Source organism: Colius striatus, chromosome 15 (genome assembly GCF_028858725.1).
Source record: "Colius striatus isolate bColStr4 chromosome 15, bColStr4.1.hap1, whole genome shotgun sequence".
Classification (NCBI taxonomy): domain Eukaryota; kingdom Metazoa; phylum Chordata; class Aves; order Coliiformes; family Coliidae; genus Colius; species Colius striatus.
Genome location: NC_084773.1, coordinates 1823589 through 1850301, shown reverse-complemented (window position 1 = coordinate 1850301; position 26713 = coordinate 1823589). Strand labels below are relative to the sequence as shown.

The 26713-nt window shown below is 38.8% G+C and overlaps 2 protein-coding genes across 2 annotated transcripts in view; one reads left to right on the top strand and one right to left on the bottom strand.

Annotated features, from left to right (window-relative positions):
* The window catches only part of TIMP4 (TIMP metallopeptidase inhibitor 4), a 29984-nt gene extending 18915 nt beyond the window's left edge, over positions 1–11069 (top strand). The window contains exons 2-5 of the mRNA XM_010208643.2: positions 432–529; positions 6442–6556; positions 7200–7324; positions 7462–11069. Coding sequence (XP_010206945.1) covers positions 432–529; positions 6442–6556; positions 7200–7324; positions 7462–7659 — 536 coding nt within the window. The 3' untranslated portion in view covers positions 7660–11069. The remainder of the gene's footprint in view (positions 1–431; positions 530–6441; positions 6557–7199; positions 7325–7461) is intronic.
* The window catches only part of SYN2 (synapsin II), a 194097-nt gene that overhangs the window by 83915 nt on the left and 83469 nt on the right, over positions 1–26713 (bottom strand). Inside the window, exon 5 of the mRNA XM_062008103.1 lies at positions 13635–13724. Coding sequence (XP_061864087.1) covers positions 13635–13724 — 90 coding nt within the window. The remainder of the gene's footprint in view (positions 1–13634; positions 13725–26713) is intronic.

Genomic DNA, 26713 nt, shown 5'->3' with positions numbered 1-26713 from the left:
CTTCCTGGTTTTTTTAATTCATGCATAAAGTGGATGTTTTAATCCTGTCTGGCACAGTCTTTCAGAGTGTAAAATTCAAGTCTATTTAGTTAATCAAATATTCTTCTGTCATTAATAGAAGTGTCCCTTTCCTTTCCTCACAGATTATAATGACAGGTGTTCTAGAAAATCGTGTGGGATTCAAACCTTTCAGAGATTTTGATGGACAGTTTCTGTCAAAACTGAGTGGTAACTTAATCCAGATTTCCAGACTCATGGAAATTCAGATCTGTATCATAGGCAGCCCACTTTGTTCTTACGGTAACAAACCTTGAAATCTACTCCCAGCTAAAGTGTAAACACAGTACTAAAATCTCTCAATGTCTTTGTCACTATTGTTTATAAAATTAGGTACATGCCTATTTGCTTTGAAATCTTTTTCTCTGTTACAGTGATCCGAGCAAAAATATCCAGCGAAAAGGTGGTTCCTGCCAGTGATGATCCTCGTGATACCCACAAAATGATCCGGTATGAAATCAAACAAATAAAGGTACATGGAATCACTTAGCTATTTTCAAGTTCAATGCTGATAACTTATATATATGGCTACAATTTAGCCCTAAAATGCTTTAAGCTGGAAAAGGCATCAGCCGCTTCCATGCTTAGACCCACAATTGCTTTATGAAAATGTCCTTCATACAATCACAGAATGGTGGGGTTGGAAGGGATCTTTAGAGATCATCCAGTCCAAACCCCTGCTAAAACAGGTCATATCTAGATCAGGTCACACAGGAACGTGACCAGGTGAGTTTTGATGATCTCCTGAGAAGGAGCCTCCATAACCTCCCTGGGCAGCCTGGGCCAGGGCTCCCTCACACTGAAATAGTTTTTCCTTAAGTGGAACTTTTTGTGTTTCATCTTTTGTCCATGACTTGTTCTGTCACATCCCCTTGACAAACACCTTTTAAATATTTGTAAGTATTAATGAGGTTCCCCCTCAGGCTCCTCTTCTCCAGACTAAACAACTCTAGATCCCATAGCCTTTCCTCATAAGATGCTCCAATCTGTGAATGCTGTGCAATACATTTGCTGTTGCATAATGATATTGCAACTCTCTGATGGGATGATGCAAACTTTATAAACACAAGAAAGTATTTCCATCTGAACTTGCAATGATGTTTGTTCATAAGTAAACAGGGATATCTGCAGAAACAGGAGTCCTGATACTCATATAAATAAGTATCAATTTGTATCAATGTTGTCTAGGAAAGCAAACAAAAAAAGTGGGAGCACCTAAAAATACATTCACTCAGTATCCCACAGGATTTTTCCTTTAGTCATTCAGCTTCAATAAGGAGATAACTGTACTTTAAGAGGACATATCATGATCCCATTCAAGTCCCCATCAAACCCTCACTGATGGAAAAAACGATCATGATCTACCTGGTTCTGGAATACACAAAAGACAGGTAGTCTCCTTCAATTCAAATGTGTTAGTGTGCATTTGAGGGGATATTTGTTTGGTTGGTTTGGTTGTTTAAGGTGGTTTTCTCTCTCACTTTGCATAGATTATTGTTTTGCATTATTTGTATTGACTTATTACTGGCAGCAGTTAAGTAGATCATTGTGAACAGCAACACACTTTAGAAAACAAAACAATCCTTCAAATAGTCTCAGTAGATCACCTCATAGGAGTTTTACTAAGAAAAATCTGTGGTTAAACAATAACATCTCAAAATATTCACAAGGATATTTATCACACCTGACTTGTGTTAAGGTTTTATAGCAATTTCAGCAAGCCAATACTTTTTTTACCTTGTTAAAACAACCCCCAAACCTCATCACCAGCTGCCACTGTCTTCTTAAACTACTGAGGATATTTCCAAATGTTTCCTTATAGATACAAGTATGTAAGAGCAATTCTCTTTCCTCCCATTAGCACTTTAAGTCTAGTCTGTGTTATTATTTTCAGTCTACAATCCAGCTCTTCAGTCACAGCACACTAAAACCTCAGAAATACATTCCTATATTGGAGCTGCTTTGGAGTTTCTTCCAAATTTTCCTAAGTGGAGGCCTATTCAAAACTCAGGCACCAATAAGACATCTTTCTTCAATTCCTCTAAGCTTCAGAAGGCAACTCAGTTAGGACTGGTCAAACCAGAGAGAATCCTTTTTAATAAAAGATGCTCTACATCATTACATACTTAGGTTAAGCTTAGGCTGAAAACAAATGGATCATCATAGTCCCAGCCTTTCAAATTCTTCTGGCTAGAAGAGAGAATAGAAGAGGCAGCAGCTGAGGCTTCCACCCTGGCTTACAGACTGCTCAGCTGTGTCTCTGACAAACCCAATAGAAGGATTTTTGCTTGAAATCTCTATGGTACAGTGGGTGAGGGAACAGGAGCTTCTGTAAACTGCAAACCTTTTGTGGGATGGCTGGTAGACTCCCTGAGCACTGCAGCGGGGTTGGACTAGATGATCTCTAAAGGTCTCTTCCAACCCCTACCATTCTATGATTCTATGATAAAGACATCTTTGTCTATGCCTGGTAAATAATACAAGAATGGACAAAGAGTGATGTAACCTGTTACATTCTAATGTGTGTCTAATTCCGAGGTGGCATATGGGTAAAAATAATACTGAACAATTACTGAGAAATATTCACTTTGAAATTAACAGGATTTTAATAGGAAAGTGGTATGGATAGCACTGTAAATTCTACATCAAGCTGCAACAGCAAAAAGAGTGAGGAATTTTAAATAGCTCATGTTTGTGAACACTTGAATGAAAAATAACATATTGCATACCATTGGTCAGATTTGGCCACCTCTGAGCAGCACTAAGTGGCTACCAACATCACAGAAACAGCTTGCCAGGGACCTTCAAACTGAGCCTCGTGGACCAGTGACCTCATTTGTGTAACACCATTTCCCAAATAACCGAGAATTTGGTTGACTAGACCTCAACAGTCCTTTTAACACCAGATGACACTGATCACATGTTTCTGGCTAACCCTGCACGTAAACATTTAAAGGATTGGGGAATATGATAATCATTTGCTTTATATTACATAGAAAGTAAGAATAAACTCACTAATCATCTCTTTTGAGCTTTATCTACCCCAAACATGATCAACAACTCAGCAGTAGTTTTAGAGAGTATATTTTAAGGCACACACATATTCACACTTCCCTCAAGCAATTCTGCCCTCTTGGAAAAGAAACACAGAACCTACAAAGGTTACACCTCGTGACAACTGAATTCAACCAAATGCTGCTGTTTCTCTTTCTGTTGCTCTCTGTGCTGACACACGTTAGGGTGGCTGGTTTAGGCTACTCCTATTATAAAAATGGTATGTGTTATTTGAAATCCAATGCATTAGGCTTAGCATTAAAACACTGGCATTTCTTGGTCAGAGATGTTAAATCTGATTTTGTTATTCCTTTTCAGAAACAAAAAAGAATAATGATGGGTGTTATCCATTTTATATATATGTGAGTTGGCATGTGAAGAGCCACATGTTTTTTCAATTACTGTTATTTACTTCTATTGCAATATTTCCAGCATTAAACTAAGGAGAGAAGAAAACACATGATTTATATGCAATTGTCTTCATAATATTATCAGTATTGACATGGTCATTATACTTACTCTGAGAAGCCAGCTAAATATGAAACCAGGGCCATTTGTTTTTGTGACACTTTGTCCTATATTATCAGAGTAGTAGAGTAAGGTCCAAGATATCGTTGTCATATGTGAAATAAACACAATTTACCAAATTAAACTAGTACAAGCAGAACTGCTAAGTATTTTCCACACAAGCAGCATGGAGGGAAACATTCTGAAAGGATCAGATTTGTTTTACAAGAGGGTGGGGTCTCCTCGCAGCGAGAACATGAGGTGGCATATAAGCTAAACACAATGGTATCTACACTTTGCACTGATGCATCCAGTTTAACAGCTAGATATTTGCCACTATCTAAAGCTAAGAAAATAAGCCATCTATAGTTGAAAAGGCTTAGAGGATAAAGAAAAATGCAGGTATAATGAAAATATCATGGAATCATAGAATGGTGGGGGTTGGAAGGGACCTTTAGAGATCATCCAGTCCAACCCCCCTGCAGAAGCAGGGTCACCTAGATCAGCTCACACAGGAACATGTCCAGATGGGTCTTGAAGACCTCCAAGGAAGGAGCCTCCACAACCCCTCTGGGCAGCCTGTGCCAGGGCTCCCTCACTGAAACACTGAAAGAGTTTTTTCTTATGTTTAAGTGGAACTTTTTGTGTTCCAGCTTCATCCCATCACCCCGTGTCCTGTTACTATCTACTATAGGAAAAAGTGCTGCCCCAACCTCCTGACACCCACCCTTTAGATATTTCTAAATGATCACCAAAATATGCCTGAGACAAGTAATACAGATTGTTTAAAACCAAAAAGTGTTCTAAAACCTTAAAGCAATGGCTGTGTACTGGTCTGAGTTATGTGACTGAGAAGGACAGGGACAGTGTCAATCTAGATTTTAGTATCAGGTTCACATTTCTCTATTCTCCCAAGTCCTCATCCTATTTTCCTACCTCAATAACATCCTACCAAAACCTGAAATGTAAATGGATCATACCACAATGCAGAATCCAATCAAGCCATCTTATTGCTTCACAGAGAAAGTATCCACAAGTTAGGAGATGAGAAAATATGATTGAGAAGATCAAACACGATTTACTGAGTTAAATCACAGGTTATTATCCTAAGAAATGCTTTAACAAATATCTAGGTTAAAACTTGGCTGCAATTTAAAATCAGACCTGAACAAGAAGCCAAAAAAACCGCAACAGAATGAAGAGCACATCATTTAAATGTTAACTAGATCTCTGTTACAGTCCCCACAGATGTTTATCTTTATTTAATAGTTTAATCAATTTGTGTTGTCTGCATAATGCCTCTTAAGTTAACTTAGATCAATTGATGAAATAATGATGAAAAGTTGTCCCCTACTATACATTGTAGCCCAACCACAAGTTTCTGAATGGGGAGAGATCTCAAATCAGAGGGTACTTGCATGGTTCGCGTCCTTACATCCACCCCCTGAATAAGGCAGATTAAGGCATGGCATAAGCAGGGCATTCAAGTTGTAAACATGGCAGGAATCAAACAGCTCTGGGTAGGAGCAGGCAGGGCCTGGGGTTCCCACTCAAGCATAGGGTTGGACATCAGGCAGGTTCTCCGCAGCACACGGACAGCCTGGTCCCGGTTCCTTGTTTGGCCATCTCTCTGAGAGCTGTGCCAGGCTGACATAGCAGCCCTCCTTTATCTCATAAAATTAGACACATTTTCATTACCCTTAGGTATATTTTCCATGATTTTCACTGCTGTGTTGCACAAGATTCTGCTTTGGTGTTTGTTTTGCTGTGCTTGGTTTTTTTCCTACTAAGTATTTCAAATTCACATCTAATACTTTTGGATCAGAAGCCCAATGACAAACACTTTAGCTTTTTTTATTACCATTATTTATCCCACAAATATTACAGTGTATTTTCTAAGGGCCTGTACTGTTCAAATCTCCTGAGAGATCTTGAGTAACAGGAATGCATTTTGCAGCACAGCCAGCTGCGCCTGCCCGTGGGAGCCGGGGCCTCGCCATCGTCCACAGCTGTCAACACACAGCATGATGTCACTAAACGGGGCCCCCAGAGTGGGGGGAGTTGCACTTATGTCATATTAGGTGACGACAGGCATTCTGAGCTTGATTACCATCTCAGGGTTCCTTCTCGCATTTGGACACAACTAAGTTTGTTTTGATCTTTCAAAGACTTAGCTAAGAATTGTTTTCATAGTTGGAAACGTAAGGAGCAGCCAGTCTGAACACTCCACAGGTCTGAACACTCCACAGCCTTTGGTCCCAAACCATTTGAGTTCATTACCATTTTCTAACAGTAATTTGAGGAGATCACATTAGGCAAAATTCTGGATGTGGAAGAGTTGCTTGTTTTAAAGACCAAATATAAAAACAACGCTCATTTTCTTAGTATGTTCATGTCCTTGAAGATACACCCCATTACACTCATCAAGATCAAATTTCCCATATTAATCTATTGAGAATGTTTTCTGTCTTACAAGGCTGTAGTCCCTTATTGGAGATGGATGCTGTCTCTCCATTACTCCTTACATGGAAGATGCCACTAGAATATCAATTGAAGAGAAAGCTTCTGAGAAGAAAATAAATTGAAGAGAAAGACACTGAAAAAAACATTATTAAAACAAAAGATCTAATTTCCTTCCAAAAATAATGGACACATTTCATTCAGTGAAAAGGGCTCTAATTGTTGGTATTTTCTCATTTAACTTCAGACTTTAGAGCCATTTTTAAATGAGATTCACCATAACATTTCTTTCAGCTGTTGCTTGGAACAGGTTTTTTTGTGTCTGTTTTCATGTACTGACTTTCTGTTTCCCATAATTTTCAGATGTTTAAAGGATTTGAAAAGCTCAAGGATGTCCAGTATGTCTATACCCCTTTTGATTCATCACTCTGTGGGGTGAAACTAGAAGCTAACAACAAAAAACAGTATCTTTTGACAGGTAAAACGTAATAGAACTAATGTACCTGTAAAACTGCTTAGGTTGACTTTGCAAAAATATTCCATCCCCTGTTAAAAATTAACATATTTATATACTAAATAATACAAACACAATGAAATGTACAAGTGGTGTAAAGCTGTAATTCCTTTGTGATCTTACGTGTTTTTCATCCTTCATCCAACAATCTTAAAGCATTTTCAAAGGAGGTCAAGGTCAGCAACTGTGCAATTTATAAATAGAAAATGTGCCATTATCATTTGTGTCAAACCAGCAGCACTGATTTTCCCAGGAGTGCAAACATGCTTCATGAGACAACACATGTCTACATGTATGCAGAAATGGACTTCTGATTTCTTACAGATTGTTCTACAGAGTCCTGAATTCTAGTTAATGTACCACTGCATTTGCACCTATCCTTTGCTGGCAGATTATCAGCACCTTTGGAAAAACATCCCTGCTAAACATTTTACATTTATCCAGCATGCAATCAGCAGAACAGTTCTCTTGGTTTTAATTATATTCATTGAAATTTGGCTAATTTGGGGCAATTAGTGAAAAACTTCAGGTATTCTTCCAATTTATTTCACTACTTAGGGAACACTTTTATTTGCTTGCCTCATCTGTCTCATTTTCCACATTGTAGGCCAAATTTTAAGTGATGGCAAAGTCTTCATCCATTTATGCAACTACATCGAACCATGGGACGACTTATCCTTGTCTCAAAAGAAGAGTCTTAATCAGAGATATCAAATGGGCTGTGGCTGCAAAGTAAGTACAGAAAGAAACACCGTCTAGTGGGGGATCCCACCTTACTCTTCCCTTAGACATCATCTATTTTGGATGATGTGAGAATAACTGCAATTTTAAAGAACACATACTGAATTAATGTACTATTTCATGTTTAGATCACTACCTGCTACATGGTGCCCTGTTCAATCACTGCACCAAACGAGTGCCTCTGGACAGACTGGCTGATAGAGAGAAAGCTCTATGGGCACCAAGCCAAGCACTACGCCTGTATCAAGAGAAGCGACGGCACTTGCAGCTGGTACCGAGGTGGCCCTCCCCCAGAGAAAGAGTTTATTGATATCAGTGAACCTTAAAGTGATTGATTCCTAAAAAGCCTCGCAGTCTAATTCCATCAAACACTGCACGCTCCCAGCTTTGAACTGCCATGGTCTAATATATCTGTTGCTTAGAAGCAAAAACAAATTGTCCCATATGGCTAAAGTATGAGTCTGTGGAATTGGTGCTCATGCAAGATGAGCAACAAATGTGGAGGTAGCTACTCTGTCAAGGTGTGTTTGGTACAGAGAGGCTCAAGCTGACAGCGCTCCTCTGTGTCCTCTAAGGCACAACGATTCCCTTTTACCAATACGAATGTACATGAACAAAAGAATTGCCAGAAGTTTGTCCTCTCTGTTAACTTGCAGATTAAGAGAGTCCCATGTGTTACTCCAAATCTTTATGATGAACTACAGAATGTTTTATAGAACTATTTTTTTCTGTATGTAAGTCTTCTGATACAAAAGAATTATTGTACAGTGTATATGTAAAGTATTATAACAACGTGCTATTAAAAAGAGAATCAAAAATCCCTGTATTTCCTTATCTGTTGAAACAAGTTGAACACTTCAGTGATTAAAACAATCTGTGCTCCATATTCTGTATGTTTCTCATGTCACAGTGTTCTTTACCTACAGAGTTGTAGCTTTCATTGATAACTAAGTTAAAAAACAGCCTTGATAATCAAAATCCTCCTACCTAACTCAATATTCCTGTGGATCAGCTATACCTTGTTGAAAGAAAAGCCAGATGTTCTCATGCTTCAGCATTTCATGAACCCAACACAAATAACAGCAGGCTAAAACTGCTTATACTTACAGAATCCATGACCATCATCATGGTAGCTGCAGTACTTGATAATGCCTCTCTGTACATGTGAGTAGTGCACTGCATTTCAGCACTGTTAAAAGCCTTGGCTTCAGAAACCCCTAACTTATACTGCAAGTGGTTTCTAAAAAGCTCTCAACCATCTGATTGTATTTAATAGTGTACATTTTCACTAATGATCTCTCAGTCATGAATACTCCTGGACCTCTGTTACAATGAATTTGGTTACTCATGAACTCATATTAGAGAAGTGCTGCCGAGTATTTTGCCCTCTAGTTTTTTAGTGTCTTAACTTTAGTTACCGACTACTGCAGTCAGTTCATAAATCTCACACATATTTCAGTTTACAAAAGTAATTCAATTCACAGTGGTGAAGCTTAAGAAATGTTTTCAGTAAATGCCAAAGTTTAGACAGTTGTCCATCTGCTTGTATGCTCAAAACTGGATGAGAACTGTCACACGGGATCTGAATCTGTTATAGCTGCCATTTTGGACATATTTTACTGTCCAATTTCCCCCACTGGGTTTCTTTCACTTCATTCCAATTTCGGCTAGAAATTACTCTCAAGTGTTCCTCATATGAGCATTGAGATCAACAGGCAGAGATATAGACTGTTCTGCTCTCATTGGCTCAGATCTATTTAACACATTCAACTCATTCCTGCCAACCCCAGTGTGACAGTTCCAGCCTGTGGGCTCACTAGGAATCAAAGCTGTCACTGTCTATTGGTTCAAGGGCCCAGTTTTCCAAATAGTTCATTTAGTCTGTTTGCTACAGAGTCCTTACAAAATCATTGGGATTAAAGCTAGCAAAAAAGATATGCACATCTTTAAGTGTATAGGCATCTCTAACTCCAGTTCAGTTAAGCAGTAGTTAAGACAATATTCAGCATGACCTATATATCTTCTAATAATCTAAGCTATATAGTGCTGGATACATAGTGTATTCTTGCAAAAAAACCCATGTATAAATTATTTTGTGACATATTCTGTTGATGTTTCTAATGCTTCTTTTGACAATTCATGAATCCATGTTTCAAGGACAGTTTTGAAAACATGCTTGTGAGAATATTTACTTTTTTTGTTGTTAAATTGATGCCATTCCAAGGAAGTGCAAATGGTGCAAGGCCAACAGGAAAGCACACCATTATTCCTTTGAGGAATACATGTCCCTTAGCAGCCAATGTTTCATTTTGTCTTTACTGTAAATCAGTTTTGCTGTTTTATTTTACAATGCTGTATTAAAACACCATATATTTGTGTTACCAAATATAAAGCCTAGCTTGTTTGATGCTTTGCAAAAGACAAAAAAGTACCTAACACTGATTTGGACTCTAGACTTGTCATGGTTACTTACAGAAATGAAATTAAAAGGCTATAATTCTTCCAAAAAGGTACTGATATTTCAGAGACTATGTTGGCAATGCTATTTACTGTCAGGGCTGTGCACTTCTACTACCAATTTCCAGAAAAGAGTTGAAAATCAGGCCTTATTTCCTTATGTCAAACCAAAACAATTCCTAGACAGGCTTGCAAGAGCTTAATAACCACACAGTCTGAATCAAGCATGTGGCTAATTAATATTCAGTACATGTACTGTGCAGCACTTGTTTCCAAACTCATTTTGATGTAATGGTGTCTTTTCAGTAGCACTCTGCAGCAGATATTTTCTGCTTTTTAATTCAACATAGTTCTGTTAATATTTATTTTATAGTAATTAGTCCTTCAAGTCAGCTAACCCAGCCCAGATTGCCTTCTTTATGTACCTTGTAAAAACAAATGTGTTCTTCAATATTTATGAACAAACTGCAATATGAATTGTGTAACATAATTAGTTTAAAAAAAACCATTTTCTATTTCACCTGCCATAAAATATTCCAAATGAGGTGTTTGAAAATTAATGGCTGGCTGTCTACGTTGATCTCTGTCTGAGCATCAATCTGATCGAACTTCCCACAGCTGATGGTACAAAGATTTTGGTTTTTCCTCACATCAATAAATATGGCAAGAAAAGCTTTACAAAAAAACCCCTCTCAGAATCAGTCTTTATTCTCCCTGAGATTCAGCACTGAAAAAGATTATGGGAAGGATTAACTACAACGTGGCATTCCAAACATGGTATTTCCCTATCAAGATTTTCACTGCAGTGGCATTGAGCTATTATCAACAGCAGATTATTTTTGCATTTTCATTTTAATCCTTGAAACTGTGTATATGTTATACAAAAGATTAGAGCAGAAATATAGCCTGCTACAATATTTGTTGATGTGAAAAAGACTCACATGACTTATAGTAAGAGTAGGGAAAAGAATAGAGAAGAGAGACCTTTCAGGTGAACTGTGGAAAAAACACCACCTTGCATATTGCTGGCTTTTTCTCAACATTCCAGTTAAGTTTTAATTAAACTGTCCAACAATTATGTTGAAAAAGCCACTTGGGTTTTTTTTTCATGGCAGAGAACAGAGAGAGAGGTGGGAATGTAGTGAAATAAGGGGAACTAATTACTGAGGGAAAGGCTGTAGAAATGACTCAACTAGCAACGAGTTCAAAAAGCCTTACGGTGTTTTGTACAGTTTTAATCAGTCTGAGATGAATGTTTCTGTTTCAAAAAGTGTTTCATTAAAGCAGTTCCATTTTTACACAAAAGAATGGCATTTTTTGTTTATTTACCTTTTATTGCTGTCTAAAGACTTTGTACAAGTGATCGTGTGTGAAAGAAGTGAAAGAAGCAGAAGCCCAACCATACCTCTGGCATGCTCAGCTGAAAACTCAGCTCACTGCTTTGCAATGGAGGGAAGGGAGAGCTCTCTAGGTTATGAATAGTAACAGATGAACACGAGAGCAACCACAAAAAATCATTTTAAACTGTAAATACCAAATTCTGTAAAAAATGTAGCAGAAGAGGCCAGCTGTTAAAAAGCAATATTTAAAAACCATCACAGTTCCAATGGCATGATAGGATTCCAATCCATCAACTAGAAGACTCTGAGATCCACATTTACACACATGCTAGAAATTTGAGTAAAATATTATCTTGTACCATCTTGCCTGATCATTTGTCAAGCCATGCAGGTCCAAGTGATTTCTTCAGAAGGTAAAAGAAACCCTGAACGAGTTTCGTGACAATCACTTATTACAGCACCTCTAAACCATGTATGGCAATGCAATAGTGAAATGCATTCATCTCTCTAGGTTAACGTTCATTACATAGAGATGTGTAAAAAAATTACTCAGCTGTGGAGAACAATAACATTCAGAATTCAAACAGAAGACCAATACCTTATTAGTTCATATGTTAATGATCAATGTAGAGGAATGGGAGAGGGAAAACCCACTCAAATCGTTGTTGTATGCCTTATAAACACGTGCACACGTCTTGTTTGTGCTCTATTTGTGAATTTGAATTCAACCAGTTGTTCAAGACATCAGTTTGCAATTAAATTGGAAGACCCTCTACAGGCTCATACTATGTAAGAACTAAAAGCTAGTGCAGTAATTCCTGACCCCAAATCAAATGATGTTTTCTTTATTTCCATGTACTGCAATGTAGCAATGCATTAAAAAGACCTGCTTTTTCAACAACATCATAGAACCTCTCAAGTTGGAAAGAACCCATCAGGATCATTGAGTCCAACTCCCTGCTCCTCACAGGACTACCTAAAACTAAACCATACGACTAAGAGCATCGTCCAGATGCTCCTTGAACTCTGACAGGCTTGGTGCCAGGATTGCTTCCTGGGGGAGCCTAAGTAATAACTGATAGAGTAATGAAGGAAAAACAATAAATTGCATGAAGGAAATTATAAACCAGTTTTAATTGTGGACATTCTCTGGGAAACAGAGAGACATAACACTTATTATCAATTTAAAAAGCATCTTGCAAAATATGAGCTGTGCTTCTGCTTCTCCACCTGTTATGAAAGAATGTCCAAAGCATAAAATACTTCTTTTGCATAAAAAATTAAATACATTATAAAGTTTTGTGCTTTCCTGACAAATCCATCAACAAAATTCCTTTCCATTCCCTTGTCTTGGGCAAGACTTAGATGTGCTGCTCCAGATCAGTATCTTTCTCCTTTGGCTCTACAAAACGTGTGTGTAGCAAATCTACTAAATACATAACTGTAGTGAAAGCTCGTTTCAGAAATGTCATATGTAACATGAGAAGTGGAAACATCTGTGAGCTAGTAGTCCAAAGAAACCAGAGAGAACTGGGAAAGCAGTATGAAGAGCCATCCTGCCATGTTTGCAACGCACCAAAACTACGGCAGAACTGCACCACACTGTGTTTATTAACAGAAGATGAGGCAGACGAGGGAGAAGAAAGACTTCAGAAGAAACCTTAGTCAACTGCTGTCACTGAACCTTACCTCAGATGCCACCTATGATAGGGAAGTGTTAGCCAGAGGCACACAGTGATTACAGCTCAGGGGTATTACATAAACAGCTAACTAACATATCTATCATGACCTTGCAGCGGTACTTGAGTCACAGCTGTGTGACACATGGCTTATGTTCTAAAAATAATGGATGCTTCTCTGCCAGTCTGTTCAATCAGCAAAGAGCCATCTCCCAGTTTCTCTCAGTGCTGAAAATATTTCCTCCAGAAAAATATTCTCAGGAAAGAATTTCTGTTTGGAAACCGTAAGAAAAGTAAGAAAAAACATCTGCAGCATAAGACAGGTCATGAGTAAAGGCTCTATGTGTTATTTTTATGAATGCATTTGTGTCTGGAAAGGATTGGGAATCAATCTCAGCTCAGATCCATGAAGCTCACAAGTCATAACCACCCTCATTTTAGATGAGTTCAAACTTCTACGCTGACAGGCACATTACCTTGTGCATCATCTACAAAGCTAATAAACACTTTGCTCGTATCATAAAGGACTAGACTGGAAACCAACCATAAAAATAACTCTTGCACTGTAATACTTGTTCAATGCCTTCATAAGCCTTTAATCTCTTCAAGATCTGAAGTTGGTTAGCTGAAAAATGACTACTTTGACATCTGAAAACCTTCCAGTTAACCATCATAATGCTTTCAAGTGGTCACCCAGTCTCATCCCCCTAAAAGCTTCTAAAACAGCTTCTTAAAGAGACAGTAAATGTGGGAAATGAGTTGTGTGATTACAGCTCCTGCTTTACAGAGACAGTAAGCAAATTTAGTATTGGTATTTGCACGTACCATTTCCTTGTGATTTGGATAGAATGTTTGCTCGATTAAAGGGAACTTCTCTGGACCCAAAGTTTTGTAGACAGACACCAGGTGGGCAAACTGTAAAACAAAGCAAAACAAAAGAAAAAGTTGAAGAGAGAAACCACATTCTGCCAAAATGATCTCATGATGTCATTTTGCTTCTCATCTTCTGTGTTCCAGAAACTCAGCAAACACACACAGGCATTCTATGCTTTCTCTCTCCTCCCCTCTCACTGCACACCCTTTTTAATCCACCTGATCTATGGCTTTATGAACAGAGCAACACAGAACAATATGTTTAAGAGTTAAGTCTTCACGTGTACAGAAAGTGGAACACATTGTTCAGACACAGCAGTCTATACATTTTAAGCTGATTTGGTGAAGTCATTATAATGAAATCACTATCATTTTGTATTTTCTAAGACCTTTATCTAAAGTTCAGACATTTCACATTAATGCAACATCTGGCACCTCATGGAAAGGGAACTTTGCAAAAGTGGCAAAGAGAGAAAAGCAATAATTATCATATATAACAAGTCATGTGAAGAACAAACAAGATTATTTAAAGTTCCTAGGCTCTAGCCATGAACCATAGCCACATGGAGGCAGTGGAAGGATGGTCAATCAACAAAGATGCTGACAATATAAACAGCTACATGTTACTGTCCTTTCTATTAATGTTTTCTTTCTGGACTCTCTCTCCCACACACCCTGTCAACCTATACACTAGACTTCAGTAACTTAACAAAGAAAGCAAAATGGCATTTAAACACAAAAGGACAAAGACTTCTTTAATAAAGAAAAATGTATTTCGAGGCTGTTCTTTCTCTTCAGCAAACAGATCAACTCTTGTGTTGTAAGAGCTCAAAAACTAAATCACTCTTGAAGCCCTGGCTTAACAAGTGAGGTTTCTAAGGGAGCAAGATGACTTTGGCAATCAGAAGACCACTATTGTTTCAAGACTCCAAAGCTCTGGCTTGTACATGCCTGTGATGTGTTTAATTGTCATTATGCCAACATGAGACATAAACAACTTAGCACAACAGTCTGAATAGTGGGATCTGCTGGTTACAAACAGGAAAGAGGCAAAGAACAATAGAACTCTGTCTGAAATGCAGTTTGACCAAATACCTACTCTGTTAATGCACTTTAGAGTGCAGGGAGAGTAAAAACTGTTTAAAGGGAGGGAGGAAAAAAAGATAACCCCTTTGCATTGCATTTCCAGCTGGCACAGAAAATCTGTTTAATTTAGTTGTGTTTACTTAGGTTTGGTAAACCACAGATTCAGATTTTGAAGTCCAGTGGAAAATACCTTAATGATGAACAGTTTTCACCAAAAGTTTCAGAAATCCTAGTTGCATGGTGTGCTGTACAGAACGGACCCCAAGGAAAGGAAATATTAGCACAGCTACCAAAATAAGGTGGTTTGTGAGTAGGATTCCTGACAACTTACTACTTGTTTCTGTCCTTTTCCAAGATCCAAATTAAAGATTACAAAATTCCAGAAACAAACACTGCCTATTAAATACATTATTTCTGCCAAACAATTGTGATGTTAAAATATATCTATTTATCTATCTTTGTGGAAAAGCACTAAAAAACCCAATCAGATTATTTTATTTTGTGTGATTCTCATTTTCTTTTTCATTTTCACTGAAAGCAAGTAAAAGACAGGGAGAAACTGACACGATTTGTAGGAGTTGTGGAGTTCGCTCAAGAGGTAAGAAAGCTCTAAGTCACATTACTACTAGTAAATCATAGAATGGTAGGAGTTGGAAAGGACCTTTAGAGATCATCCAGTCCAACCCCCCTGCAGAAGCAGGGTCACCTAGATCAGGTCACACAGGAACGTGTCCAGGTGGGTCTTGAAGCCCTCCAAGGAAGGAGCCTCCACACCCTCCCTGGGCAGCCTGTGCCAGGGCTCCCTCACTCAAACACTGAAAGAGTTTTTTCTTATGTTTAAGTGGAACTTTTTGTGTTCCAGCTTCATCCCATCACCCCTTGTCCTGTTACTATCTACTATAGAAAAAAGTGCTGCCTCAACCTCCTGACACCCACCCTTTAGATATTTATAAATGTTAATAAGATCCCTCCTCAGTCTCCTCTTCTCCAGACTAAACAGCCCCAGGTCCCGCAGCCTTTCCTCATATGAAAGATGCTCCAGTCCCCTGATCATCTTGGTGGCCCTGCACTGGCCTCTCTCCAGCACTTCCCTTTCCCTCTTGAGCTGAGGAGCCCAGAACTGGACACAGGACTCCAGATGAGGCCTCACCAGGGCAGAGTAGAGGGGGAGAAGAATCTCCCTCGACCTGCTGCCCACACTCTTCTTGATGCCTCCAGGATGCCTTTGGCTTCTTGCCCATGAGGACACATTGCTGGCTCATGTTCAGTTTATAACCAACCAGGACTCTCAGGTCTCTCTCTGCAGAGCTGCTCTCCAGTAGTTCAACCCCCACACTGTTCTGGTGCAGGGGGTTGTTCCTTCCCAGCTGCAGGACTCTGCACTTGTCCTTGTTGAGCCTCATGAGGCTCCTCTCTGCCCAGCTCTCAAGCCAGTTGAGATCCCGCTGAATGGCAGCACAGCCTCTGGGGAATCAGCCAGTGCTCCCAGTTTGGTGTCATCAGGGAACTTGCTGAGGGTACACTCAGCAAATGTTTGTTTGCTTACAAATGTTTGTTTACTTACAGTAAAGTAGTATCAACCACAGATAATATACATGTATCACTCTAAACTACCATCTAATCTAGTAACTAAGCTATGAAATATCACATAGGAGGAGTAAGTTTAACTTTCCTGAGGCAGAGAACTCGGATTTCCCACATCCAGGGGGAATGATTTATCTTCTGTTCCTCCTGGGACACTTCATCTGTGTGTCTACAATTTTAATAATCTCTTGTCAAATGTTTTTCACTCCAAAAAGCAACTTGATAAATTAAAACCAAACTCACATACAGTTTTGGCATTCTAATTGTACATCCATTCTAGCTAGCTGAATTTACTTCTCATTTTCCCATTTTGCAGTTTATTTTCAATTCAGATATTCTCAGATACATGTATTTATAGGTTTTGATTACTTTTTCAACAGGAAAAGAGTGGGATGTTATAACATTCTTTATCATGGCAGCTCTTCTCTTTTCTACTATGGATTAAATGCTTTCACATCTAGGTGTATAGATTGTTACTCCTTAAAAGAACAGGGGAGCACCAGCTGTACTCTTCTTCCTTTCCAAAAAAGTACAATAAAGAGAAGAAGAAATATTTAGTTTAAATGAGACACTTATTCCCTTTGATTTCATGAAAAAGCTTTAAGAGGTTTCATTACACTATGAATGGAACACTACAGATTTGACTGCATAGACTGTACCTTGACCAAGGAGGGCACAGTGACGAAAAATCATTCGATAACTTCATAAAGATTTGAATAATGACTTTGCTTATCACTCTAGATGAGCTAAAATGTGCTTAATTACATGCATGCCAGCCCTGAAATGCTCAGATTTTTTCCTGAATGAAGTACACAAACTTTTTCCTCAAAGATAATTAGCTGTGATACTTGAAATTAATTACTCCAGATGGTGCTTTGTGCTACCTTTAATCCCAGCAAGCTTCTGATCTCCTCTTCCAGACTGAAGGCTATGTATCTTTGTTCATTTCACTGGGGAATTTCCTGGTATGTTCAATAAGATTCTCATGCAATGGACTGCTTCACATTCACCTGAACAGTTTTTCCCAATTAGGGAAGTACCACTAAGCTGTGTATTATTAAATCTTTTCTGCCAGAGATTTTCCTTTATTGTAAGTATTCATTACCTGTCCTCTTTACAAGTGAAGGCTTGCTTCTACTCACAGCATAAGAACTCCAATCAGCCATCTAATACCTCATGCTAACATTTATAATGATGTTAAAATTCCCTGGACAGTCTGTTCTACCAAACCAGATGAGTTAGCATTCTCTAGGACAAAAGAAACAGGAAAACATTGATAGCTGAACACTTTCTGAATCCTTTTGTCATAAAACATTGGTTCTAGTTGAGGTTTAACTTTGATTAAGGTGTGGGCACATCTGAAGAGTGAAGAAATTCCATGCAATGCCAGCTTACTTCTGGATTTCCATGCATAAATTTGCCTTTTACCAAATGAACTAAATGTGTATCAGGGTTTGTGGATGAAATTACTAAAACAAAATTTCTAAGTTTCTGACATGACCTCAGCCTTCAGTGACGCTGCCACATTTCTCCCAACATGTATTACTTAGAAACAAATGATGCAAAACACTTTGAAGATCAGGTTGTTGAGCTGATCAAATGTACCACCCCACCATATACTTAAATCATTGCTATGAAAGACAGCTTCTCATGGAAATGCTGTAAAGGCTCCTAGTATTTCTGTGTGAACTGCACACTACAGTATGCCTGAAAATATATGTTTATATATGATTATACATGAGTGGAGGTGAGGGCTTCAGCAACTGGATTTCCCCTCTCAATGTACAAAGGGAAGCTCCCTTCTCCCTTACTGACCTGCAGAGGTCTCTTGTAGGGTCTGTAGACTACGAAACTGAAAGATGAGGTGGTTGACATTACAGACTGGTTTATGTTACCATGTTATTAACGAATCTAATAAAGAAGATGACACATTAACATTTTAATCCCCTTGAGACAGCACTGTGAAACATGTCCTGAAGTCCAAGGTCTATTCTTGTCCTATTCTAGATCGAGGCTCAGGATTGTGTCCAGTCATTCCAGAAACACATGATTGCCTTGTAAAGGTGAGAGCTGTTCAAAAGCACAGACTACGTACCACTATCACAGAGGTCTTTGAGAGATGAACATTTGTAGACTTTTCAGAGGAAGAAGAAATTAAGTAGGTGTAGGGAAGGGTCTCTGAGGGTACATTTGACACATATACTTTCTGGGAGTCAATTTACTTTAACCAAGACTTTTTCTATATCTATATTTTACACAGTTTCTGTACCTGATTTTATGGTTTGTTTCTTTGTTTTTTGATTACTGTTACCTGGGAAGCACCTGTGAACTCTTTTCATGCTCTTCATGCACCTCTTTGTTGCGACTGGCCAACATTTCTTCTATTATGCTTTAGTAAACACTAAATACTTTTCCAGAAGGCTGAGTACATACACATTTGATTTGCTGTTTGACACCTAATAGGAGAATCAAGAACAGACTGCTGACTGCAGCTTATGTACTTCTTTGTGTCAGTAGGAGCTGACAGACAACTTAATGAAAGTATTCAAACTTTCAAAGTCAAGTCAAAGTTTGACATGGCCACTGAACAATGCAACATCGCCTACAAATCAGTTTGGGCACAGAGTACAGAAAAGATGGGAACAGACAAAAGAACTTTATGTTCCTCCAGTAGGTTTTCATTATTAAGATGCAAAGCCAAAGGCAACATAGTTAGACTATGAATTGAAAGATAACTTATATGGACACTGCATCACAATTGAAGTGGTAGTTTTATAATACAGATGAGTTGTTTCCCAACCCTTTTGCAGCCTCACAGGAGAACCTGGTGATCATCTCTGCCTTGTCAAGTTCAGCTGTTCTCCCCTACTACATATTTTATTCAAGTCCTGCTGCTTGATCCATTATTCTGGGACTAGCACATCTCTTCCTTCCACTTTTGACTGCAGCTGATACTTCCTTACCTTCTTTATCTCGAGCTCCCTCCTTACTCTCTTAGGTGCTTGTCTGCATCTACCAAGATGGATCTACTAAGCCTGGGTGGATTGTGCTGATCCTTGCCAGAACTATTTGGGTTGTCTGCTCCATGTTACCCTGAATTTCCAAAGGCATTTATTTGGCTTCTGCCCCTCTCCTCCAGCCTCTCAGAGGTACATCTCTCCAATTGCTAATCACCGCTGTAATCAACTGCTGGAATGTTTCCAAATCAGAATTGCATCTGATGAGATCTACAAACCTGTAAGAATTTAAGGCAAAAAAAGAGCCTCAAATGAAACACTCATGCCCTTGGAAGGACTGCATGCAGTGCTCTCACAAATTACCACATTGCATCCATGAGAGGGGGGAAAAAAGTTTTCTACAACAGTTAGAAAAGCAGGATTTTTAAAAACAGAAAGAAACTAGAAAAAGATCACAGTCAGAGGCATAAAAACATTTAATCTTGGCTTGGAAAGTTGGGTAGTAAAGCATCTGGCAATGAGAAACACCTTGGCTAATGTAAGAAGTGGTGACAAAATGTGTAAACAGTGAGGAAAGTGAGATTTAAGGGAGACATACGGATTAAAATGAAGGAAATGCCTATGAGCATAAAAGAGATCAAGGCATGTTTGTTAGAAAAGAATTAGCAAAAATTAGTACCATGAGGCCTGGACCAAGAGGCCTTCTGGAACTTTTTATTTCAGAATAAAAATTTACAGAGAGGAAAAAAAGAAGTTTATGGAACTGAGTCATTCAAATAAAAGCTATGAGGGCTCGTTCTTGGGTGCACTTGACAGCAATGAGAATGTGCAGTTTATTCCAGGATCATGGGAACATCAAGTTCAGTGTCCTGCTCAAGGAAACATTTGTGCACCTGTTTATTTGAATGGGACTTGGGTACGTGCTTAAAAACTTCTCAGAAGGGTTTGGGACTCACTACAATATAAAGCAAATGTATCAATTTGTGGGGTTTTTAGGTACACTAAGATCTTGAAACTTTCCAGTTAAAATAGTTTTATAAACATACTGAGTTCAATGAAACTTCACAGTAGAGGAAGAAATCTGTCTTTTGATGCAAGCTCTGTTTTTGCAGATAAAGCCCTCCCATGTTGACCAATAAGGACTCTTGCAGTTGTGTGTTTAGATGTGTCTGAGTAAAGTTATCTTCAGGGAAAAAAAGCATTATTTATGCACTTAAACATTGAAGCAAGATGTAAACTCCATTTTAAAGATAAACATATGGTCAAAATACTTTTGTTTGCTCCCTTGTTTTTCTCTTAAATTGTACCTCGATGCAATCATGTGCATCTACAGCTTTGTTCACAGAATATAAACTGGGCTTCTCACCTATATGGATTTTTCTGCCCCAAGATCCTTCCCTCATTTCAGAAACGAAATCTGGGCAACTTTTTCTCCCATTATCTCCTGGCAAAGCTCAATGGTAGAATGCCATTCCTCTGACAAGACCAGACAATACAATCTTCTTTTAAGCCCAGCACAGAGAGTCAGAGGACTTTTCCAAGGTGGCCAACATCCAAACAGTGCAATACTTCACAGCATTTCAAACTGAACCATAAACTGAAGAAGATACTTCCCAGAACAGGTGTGTCAGTTAATGCAAGGACAAATATACTTTGCATCCATTCGGGTGTGAATTGGAGCAAAATGTAAAGGAATGACAGCAAGGAAATCAGAGGCAATGGCAGCACTGGTGGGAGTTTTAAAGACAATCTGAGAGAGCAAGACTTGTGTAGAAGGAGAGAGGGGACCAGAAGGAGCAGGGATTGTAATGGTGGAGGCAGCACAATGGGAATGGGTCATAAATTCCCAGTCTGGTCTCCCAGCTCTCCTCATCACCAAGTTATCATGGTCATATATAAAAGCAGCAGATATCATCTCTACCTAGATTATTGCTAGAAAAAAAATCCTCTAAGGTAGTTTAATGGGGATTAGAATAAACAGGTTTCTTTTTCAATTAAATATTAAGATTGCACAAGAAATGAAACCTAATTTTCATAACCTGGCCTTCAATGACAGATGTTTGTCTCAAGCAAGCACAAAAGAAGGGTTTTGAATTTCAATACTGTATCAGGAACAGCAGATAGCAAGGATATGAACCACAGCTTTAGAGTCCAGGGTTTCAGATGAATCTTACAGCCTTTATTTAAGTATAGATTCTCTTAGAAGAAGCTAAGAAGTGGTTAAAAGCCTGTTTCGATTTTCTGCCTCTAGAAACGTTCAATGCAATGAGAGTCTGTAATGGATGACAAGAGCTTCCACTGCTGCTCTTTTTAGTGCAGAGAAGAACAGGGCAAAGTGACAGCAACCTACCACAAAATTCAAGAATGCAGTAAAAAAACCCCAAGTTTATTTTTGCATTAAATGAGCCTCATGGCAATAAATGCTGGTCAAAGCAAAACATATATATATGCTCGATTTATAGATGAAGTACTTCATAGTTCAAGCAAAGACTGGTGAATATGGAAATGTAAGAATTACTTGCTGTCTGGAACAGAAAACAAGTCATCACTGCACTGAGGTACATTCATTATTAAAGACTCTCTGCATTTCTCAAGGAATTTCAAGTGAGCTTATGCATTTTGGGGAAGAAAAACTATGAAGCCAGACTGTAATATTTCCTTCCTATGTCAAGCAGTAACTGAAAACTGCTCTCTAGAAAGGGGCAAAGAGGAAAACACACTGATAGGTTTAAAGTAGATTGTTGTGCATTTAAATTAATGACTATTTATGAACTTTACTCCAATGTAATGTCCAAACTTGCCAGTAAATTGTCTTTTGAGCAAAAAGTTTAGATTTTTCTCACCTTCCTTCTGACACAGTTCTGTGAATTTACTTTCAGCTCTCGCACTACAAATCCATCACCATGTTTTGCTTTAACTGGCAGACTGAGCAGAGAGGCCAAAATCTTCATTGGCTCACAGAGAATTAAACCACAGTTTTTTATGCTTAAGAAAGTTCTGCTCGGATCAGGGCTGGGAGAATAACACGTGTGGACATTTTGTTCTCTGGCTACCCAAGTAGGTACACAGGCTTCTGCCTTCTCTATGTCTGTAAATCCAATCCTTTCATTTGAATAAAAGCCACAAAACTGGTTTTAGAAGCTCCCCTACCATTGATGTAAATATTTGCAAATAGGCAAATTGCATTTGTTACAGAGATTGCCACACATCAGCATATGAAGCTGTTCCCATGCAAGAGTGACCGGTGCCTAAGAAAGCAGCTCTGCACTGCTTTGAGAAAGAGGCAGCACCTGGCTTCAGTCCTAAAGCAAAAGAAAGGAATTGCTTTTGCTACAGTGACTTCCCAAAGTGCAAGGGCAGGAAAAGGGCAAAACCCAACCTCTTTGGGTGGACATTGTCTGCTTTATCTATCAAATAGATCAATCTTGTCAAAATGGTTGAAACAGCTGTCTCCAGGTTTCATCTAATGAAATATATAAAACCATAGCTACTGACTAAAGTACAGATCTTACCATTTATAATGTTAACAGACATTAAATCTGAAGATCCCTAAATGTCTTTCTTCCCTGTTTGAGTTAAACCCAGATTGCAGGTATGCATTCTTTAGCCTTGACCTTCAATAAGATCCCCTCTGGCATATAGAGAGATGCAATAACTAGCCAAATTCTACCAAATTCTAATGTTCAGCATTATTTTTGGAAATGAGCACAGAACTTTCTAATGGTGCAATAAATATTTGGTAAGAAAACTGTAATTTCTTTCTCTAAATCAGACATGGAACAGCATTGAAAGGTCTCATAGGTTTACAGTAAATAGGTTTTGAAAATGCTTTTCTTCTTGCACACATGAATTTTACTTGTTATCTATTCTCCAGAAGATACTGTGACACAATATTGAAACTCATCTGTGTCTGTCTATTAGCATAGCTTCAACAACCTGTGTCAATGGGAAGCTGGAATGAAGAGTTCATTTCTTTTACGTGCTCCTCCCTGCAGAGTGCCTACAAGTTGCCTGCCAGTGCTCCAATCTGTTGCTTAAAAATACTGAAGTATAGTTTGAAGGGGAAAAACCACAAGATGTTCAAACATCAACACATGAAGGAGAAAACAAGGTTGGGGAGAGTATCATAACATCACCAGAAGCAGTTAAACCAGACTTTCCAAAGCAATCTGGGTAAGAATAGAAGAATGAAATATTCAATACGAGTAGAAAGATAAAGAGAGATTAAGTAGAAAATCATCTGCAAAAGAAACACAAAGCAAAACACAACACATGAAGGCAGAGAGTTATGTAAGCTTGGAGCAAAACAGAAAAATGTCAACAAACTAGCAAAAAAGAGTATTTGGCTGTCCACTCATGCACTGGAGGAAAAGAAATAAACAAGAACTACAAGAGTTACAATACCACCAGGTCTGACAACAGGGAAAGTCACAACCAGCCTTAGATCAGAAGGATGGCAGGTGAGCAAGGAAAGACATTTTACCATAATGAAGTGTTCTATAGCACTTTGCTTATATTAAAAACCCTTAATAACAATAAATTCCTCCACTGAAGCAGTCAAAGTCCCAGTGATCTTTTGAAGATGCTTCAGTACAAGATGGGTCTGCATCTGGAGCTCTATGCAAAAAATGTCAGGATCTTTCTTGTTTTTCAAATAATACAGGTATCTCTAGCTTCTGTGTCTTAATTCCACTCTGCCAGCTTTTGACCAGAAAACAGTACCTATTTTTTCCCTTTATTTCCCACATTACTGAACTGATGCAGCAGTTTGCACCATGCTGACAGTTTACTCCACTGAAGGCCAAGCCTGCTCATACCCAACAGTGCCATCCATGCAGTGATAGACATCTCTCTACAAGCTGCTACAACTATGCAGTGTTTGACACACTACAGTGGGCTTTCTACATCTCCTTCGTGATCAAGTCAGTATTTCAAATTAAATATAGCTTCTTCCACCAGCATTGTACCAGCCAATTAAGGTCACACTGTCTTTTGTAGACTCATCATCACATTGTAGGTTGTGCTGTCTCCTTCACCAGAGTAAATGTGTAACTAATGTAGCAGCAGATCCTTAAAGCCTTTTGTACCAACCACTGTGACCTAGCCTCTTAAGGCACACTAACAAGAGAACAGATTTGCAGCCAGCTACAGATGCTGCTACGTTTTTCCTCTGCAGTAAAGCAACCAGAACTGCTATCATGGAATTAGACTGATTTGATGAGAGTTTTCTTCCTCTGCAGTCATATACACTTGGCCTATACAACTGCAGCAATTCTGTAATCTCTGCAGTTGAAATGCTTATCATTACCTGAACTCAGAAGGAGCAATCCAGATACTATATTGCATGTAATTAGTACATCACAGCTCAGGTTGAACTGAAATAAAGTGTGCTATCTACAGCAGACATAGACATTGAACCTTTGTCATGGTTTGACATGACAGCCTTTTCTGGTAAGGAGGAAGAGGCTGTAAAGAGGCTCCTGGAAGAAGTTGCTTGCAACTCTCCCCAGCTCTGAGCCAGACCCACTGCTGGGGCTGAGCCAATTAGACGCCTCCACCATCACTTTTTAAGAAGAAGCCAAAAGAGGAGGTTTCTTCCTCCATCTTTCTGCTTCTTCCTTCTTCTTCTTCTGTCCCTTCTTTTTCTTCTGTCTGGTGGTGGTGCAAGGAGTAGGGACAGTGAGAGAAATAACCACTCCAAGGTCAGTGATGAAAGAGAGGAGGAGGTGTGCTGGAGCAGAGACTCCCCTGCATTCTATGGAGAGACCTGGGGAAGCTGAGATTTATTTTCATTTCTTTAAAGACCCCTCATCAGGGGCAGAGACTCATTTTGCTAATGACCCCGTGTCAGAGGCAGAGACTCATTTTGCTAAAGCTGACTCCAGACCAGGGGCAGCGATTCACTTCATTAAAGGCCCCGAGCCAGGGACAGTGACTATGGCCGGAGGAGACCGTGTCCCGTGGGGTGGACCCAACCACTTCACTGCACACCCCGAGCCAGGACTCTGAGGAAAAGCCCTTTAAAACCAAAGATCTTGTATGTTGGATCCTAACTCTCATTTTATTCAATAGTCCTTTTATAACTAATTTACCTTTCCAGACTTCCCCTCCTAGCAATTTTACACTACTCCTGATTTTACACTGATGTAAGGCCAATTGCCCGTGACTAACTCAATAATTTGTCATCCCTTAGAGGCCTATTCCATTGGGCAATCTCTTTATTTTTTTCTGCTGTTACAGAAATTGCAATTCACTTCTGCCACTCAAGTTTTACTTGCAGGAAAGTCAATCTATTTTTCATGAATTAATAAAGATTGTTACTGATAGCTTTATCAAGAGCTCTGCTTTAGAATTTTTCATAAGGCATTTGAACTTGCAATTTTTATAGAAAAAGCTTTCAAACAAATATCAGGTCATCCATGTTTGCAAAGGATTGGTCCAGAAGGGCAGCCTTTGCATGCTACAAAGAAGGAAAGTCAAAGCACACTCTTGCTTACTTGCACTACTGCAAAAGTGACAAGAGGACTGCTGAGTATTCTTTCTGAATTTCCTTCAGATATACTTCATGAAAAGATACACATGAGTATGAAGGGGGATCTACTGATAAAAAATGTAATCAGAATTAAGAATGTATTCTAGCATTTAAGCCAAGATGAAAAAGACAGAAATTTAAATATGGAAATTGTCTTAACTGCAAGTTAAGACTTCCATCAGTTTTTGTTTCACCAAACCATGAAGTTCTGTATATAAGAGATGAGATTGCCAGATGGTTCAATACCTTTAATCAGTGCTGTAAATGTTGAACTGACCAGGGAACTTGCAGATTAATTCTGCTAGTTTTTCTTTGGTTACAGTTTAACAAAGTTTGTATCAGTATCATTTAGACATTGTGGGGAACACTGCTTGATTCACTGGCCTAAAGCACAGCTTGGAGCACAGCATGGACATCAATGCAGCTACAGATTGAGGAGTGCAGACCTCAGCACCCAGAACTAGACTACAGTTTGCAGCAGGGCAGCATCTATGAGTCAGATGCAATCAAACAAGCAACACCAAGAGTCCCTGGATTCTGTTGCACTATTTGGACATTCATGAAACTGGCTGAATCAAAGGATCAACGGATTTTTACACTCAGAGCACTTCTTATGGGCATGGATTGAAACAGGTTTGCACAACTTCTTGCACTGTTTAGCTTTCCTAAATCAAATGAAGATTTCACAGTGCTCTGGGATGAACATAGTTGTCTCTACATCTCCCATAAAGAACACAAGTCAGGATATTCTAAGCTAAATGCCAAAACAAGCTCCCTCACATTTGTACAGAAACTACTTTTGTGCTCAAATTAAAAGTCCATGTTCCTAAGTAGGATCCAATTAAAGTACAGTGCCAGCACATATTCAGAAT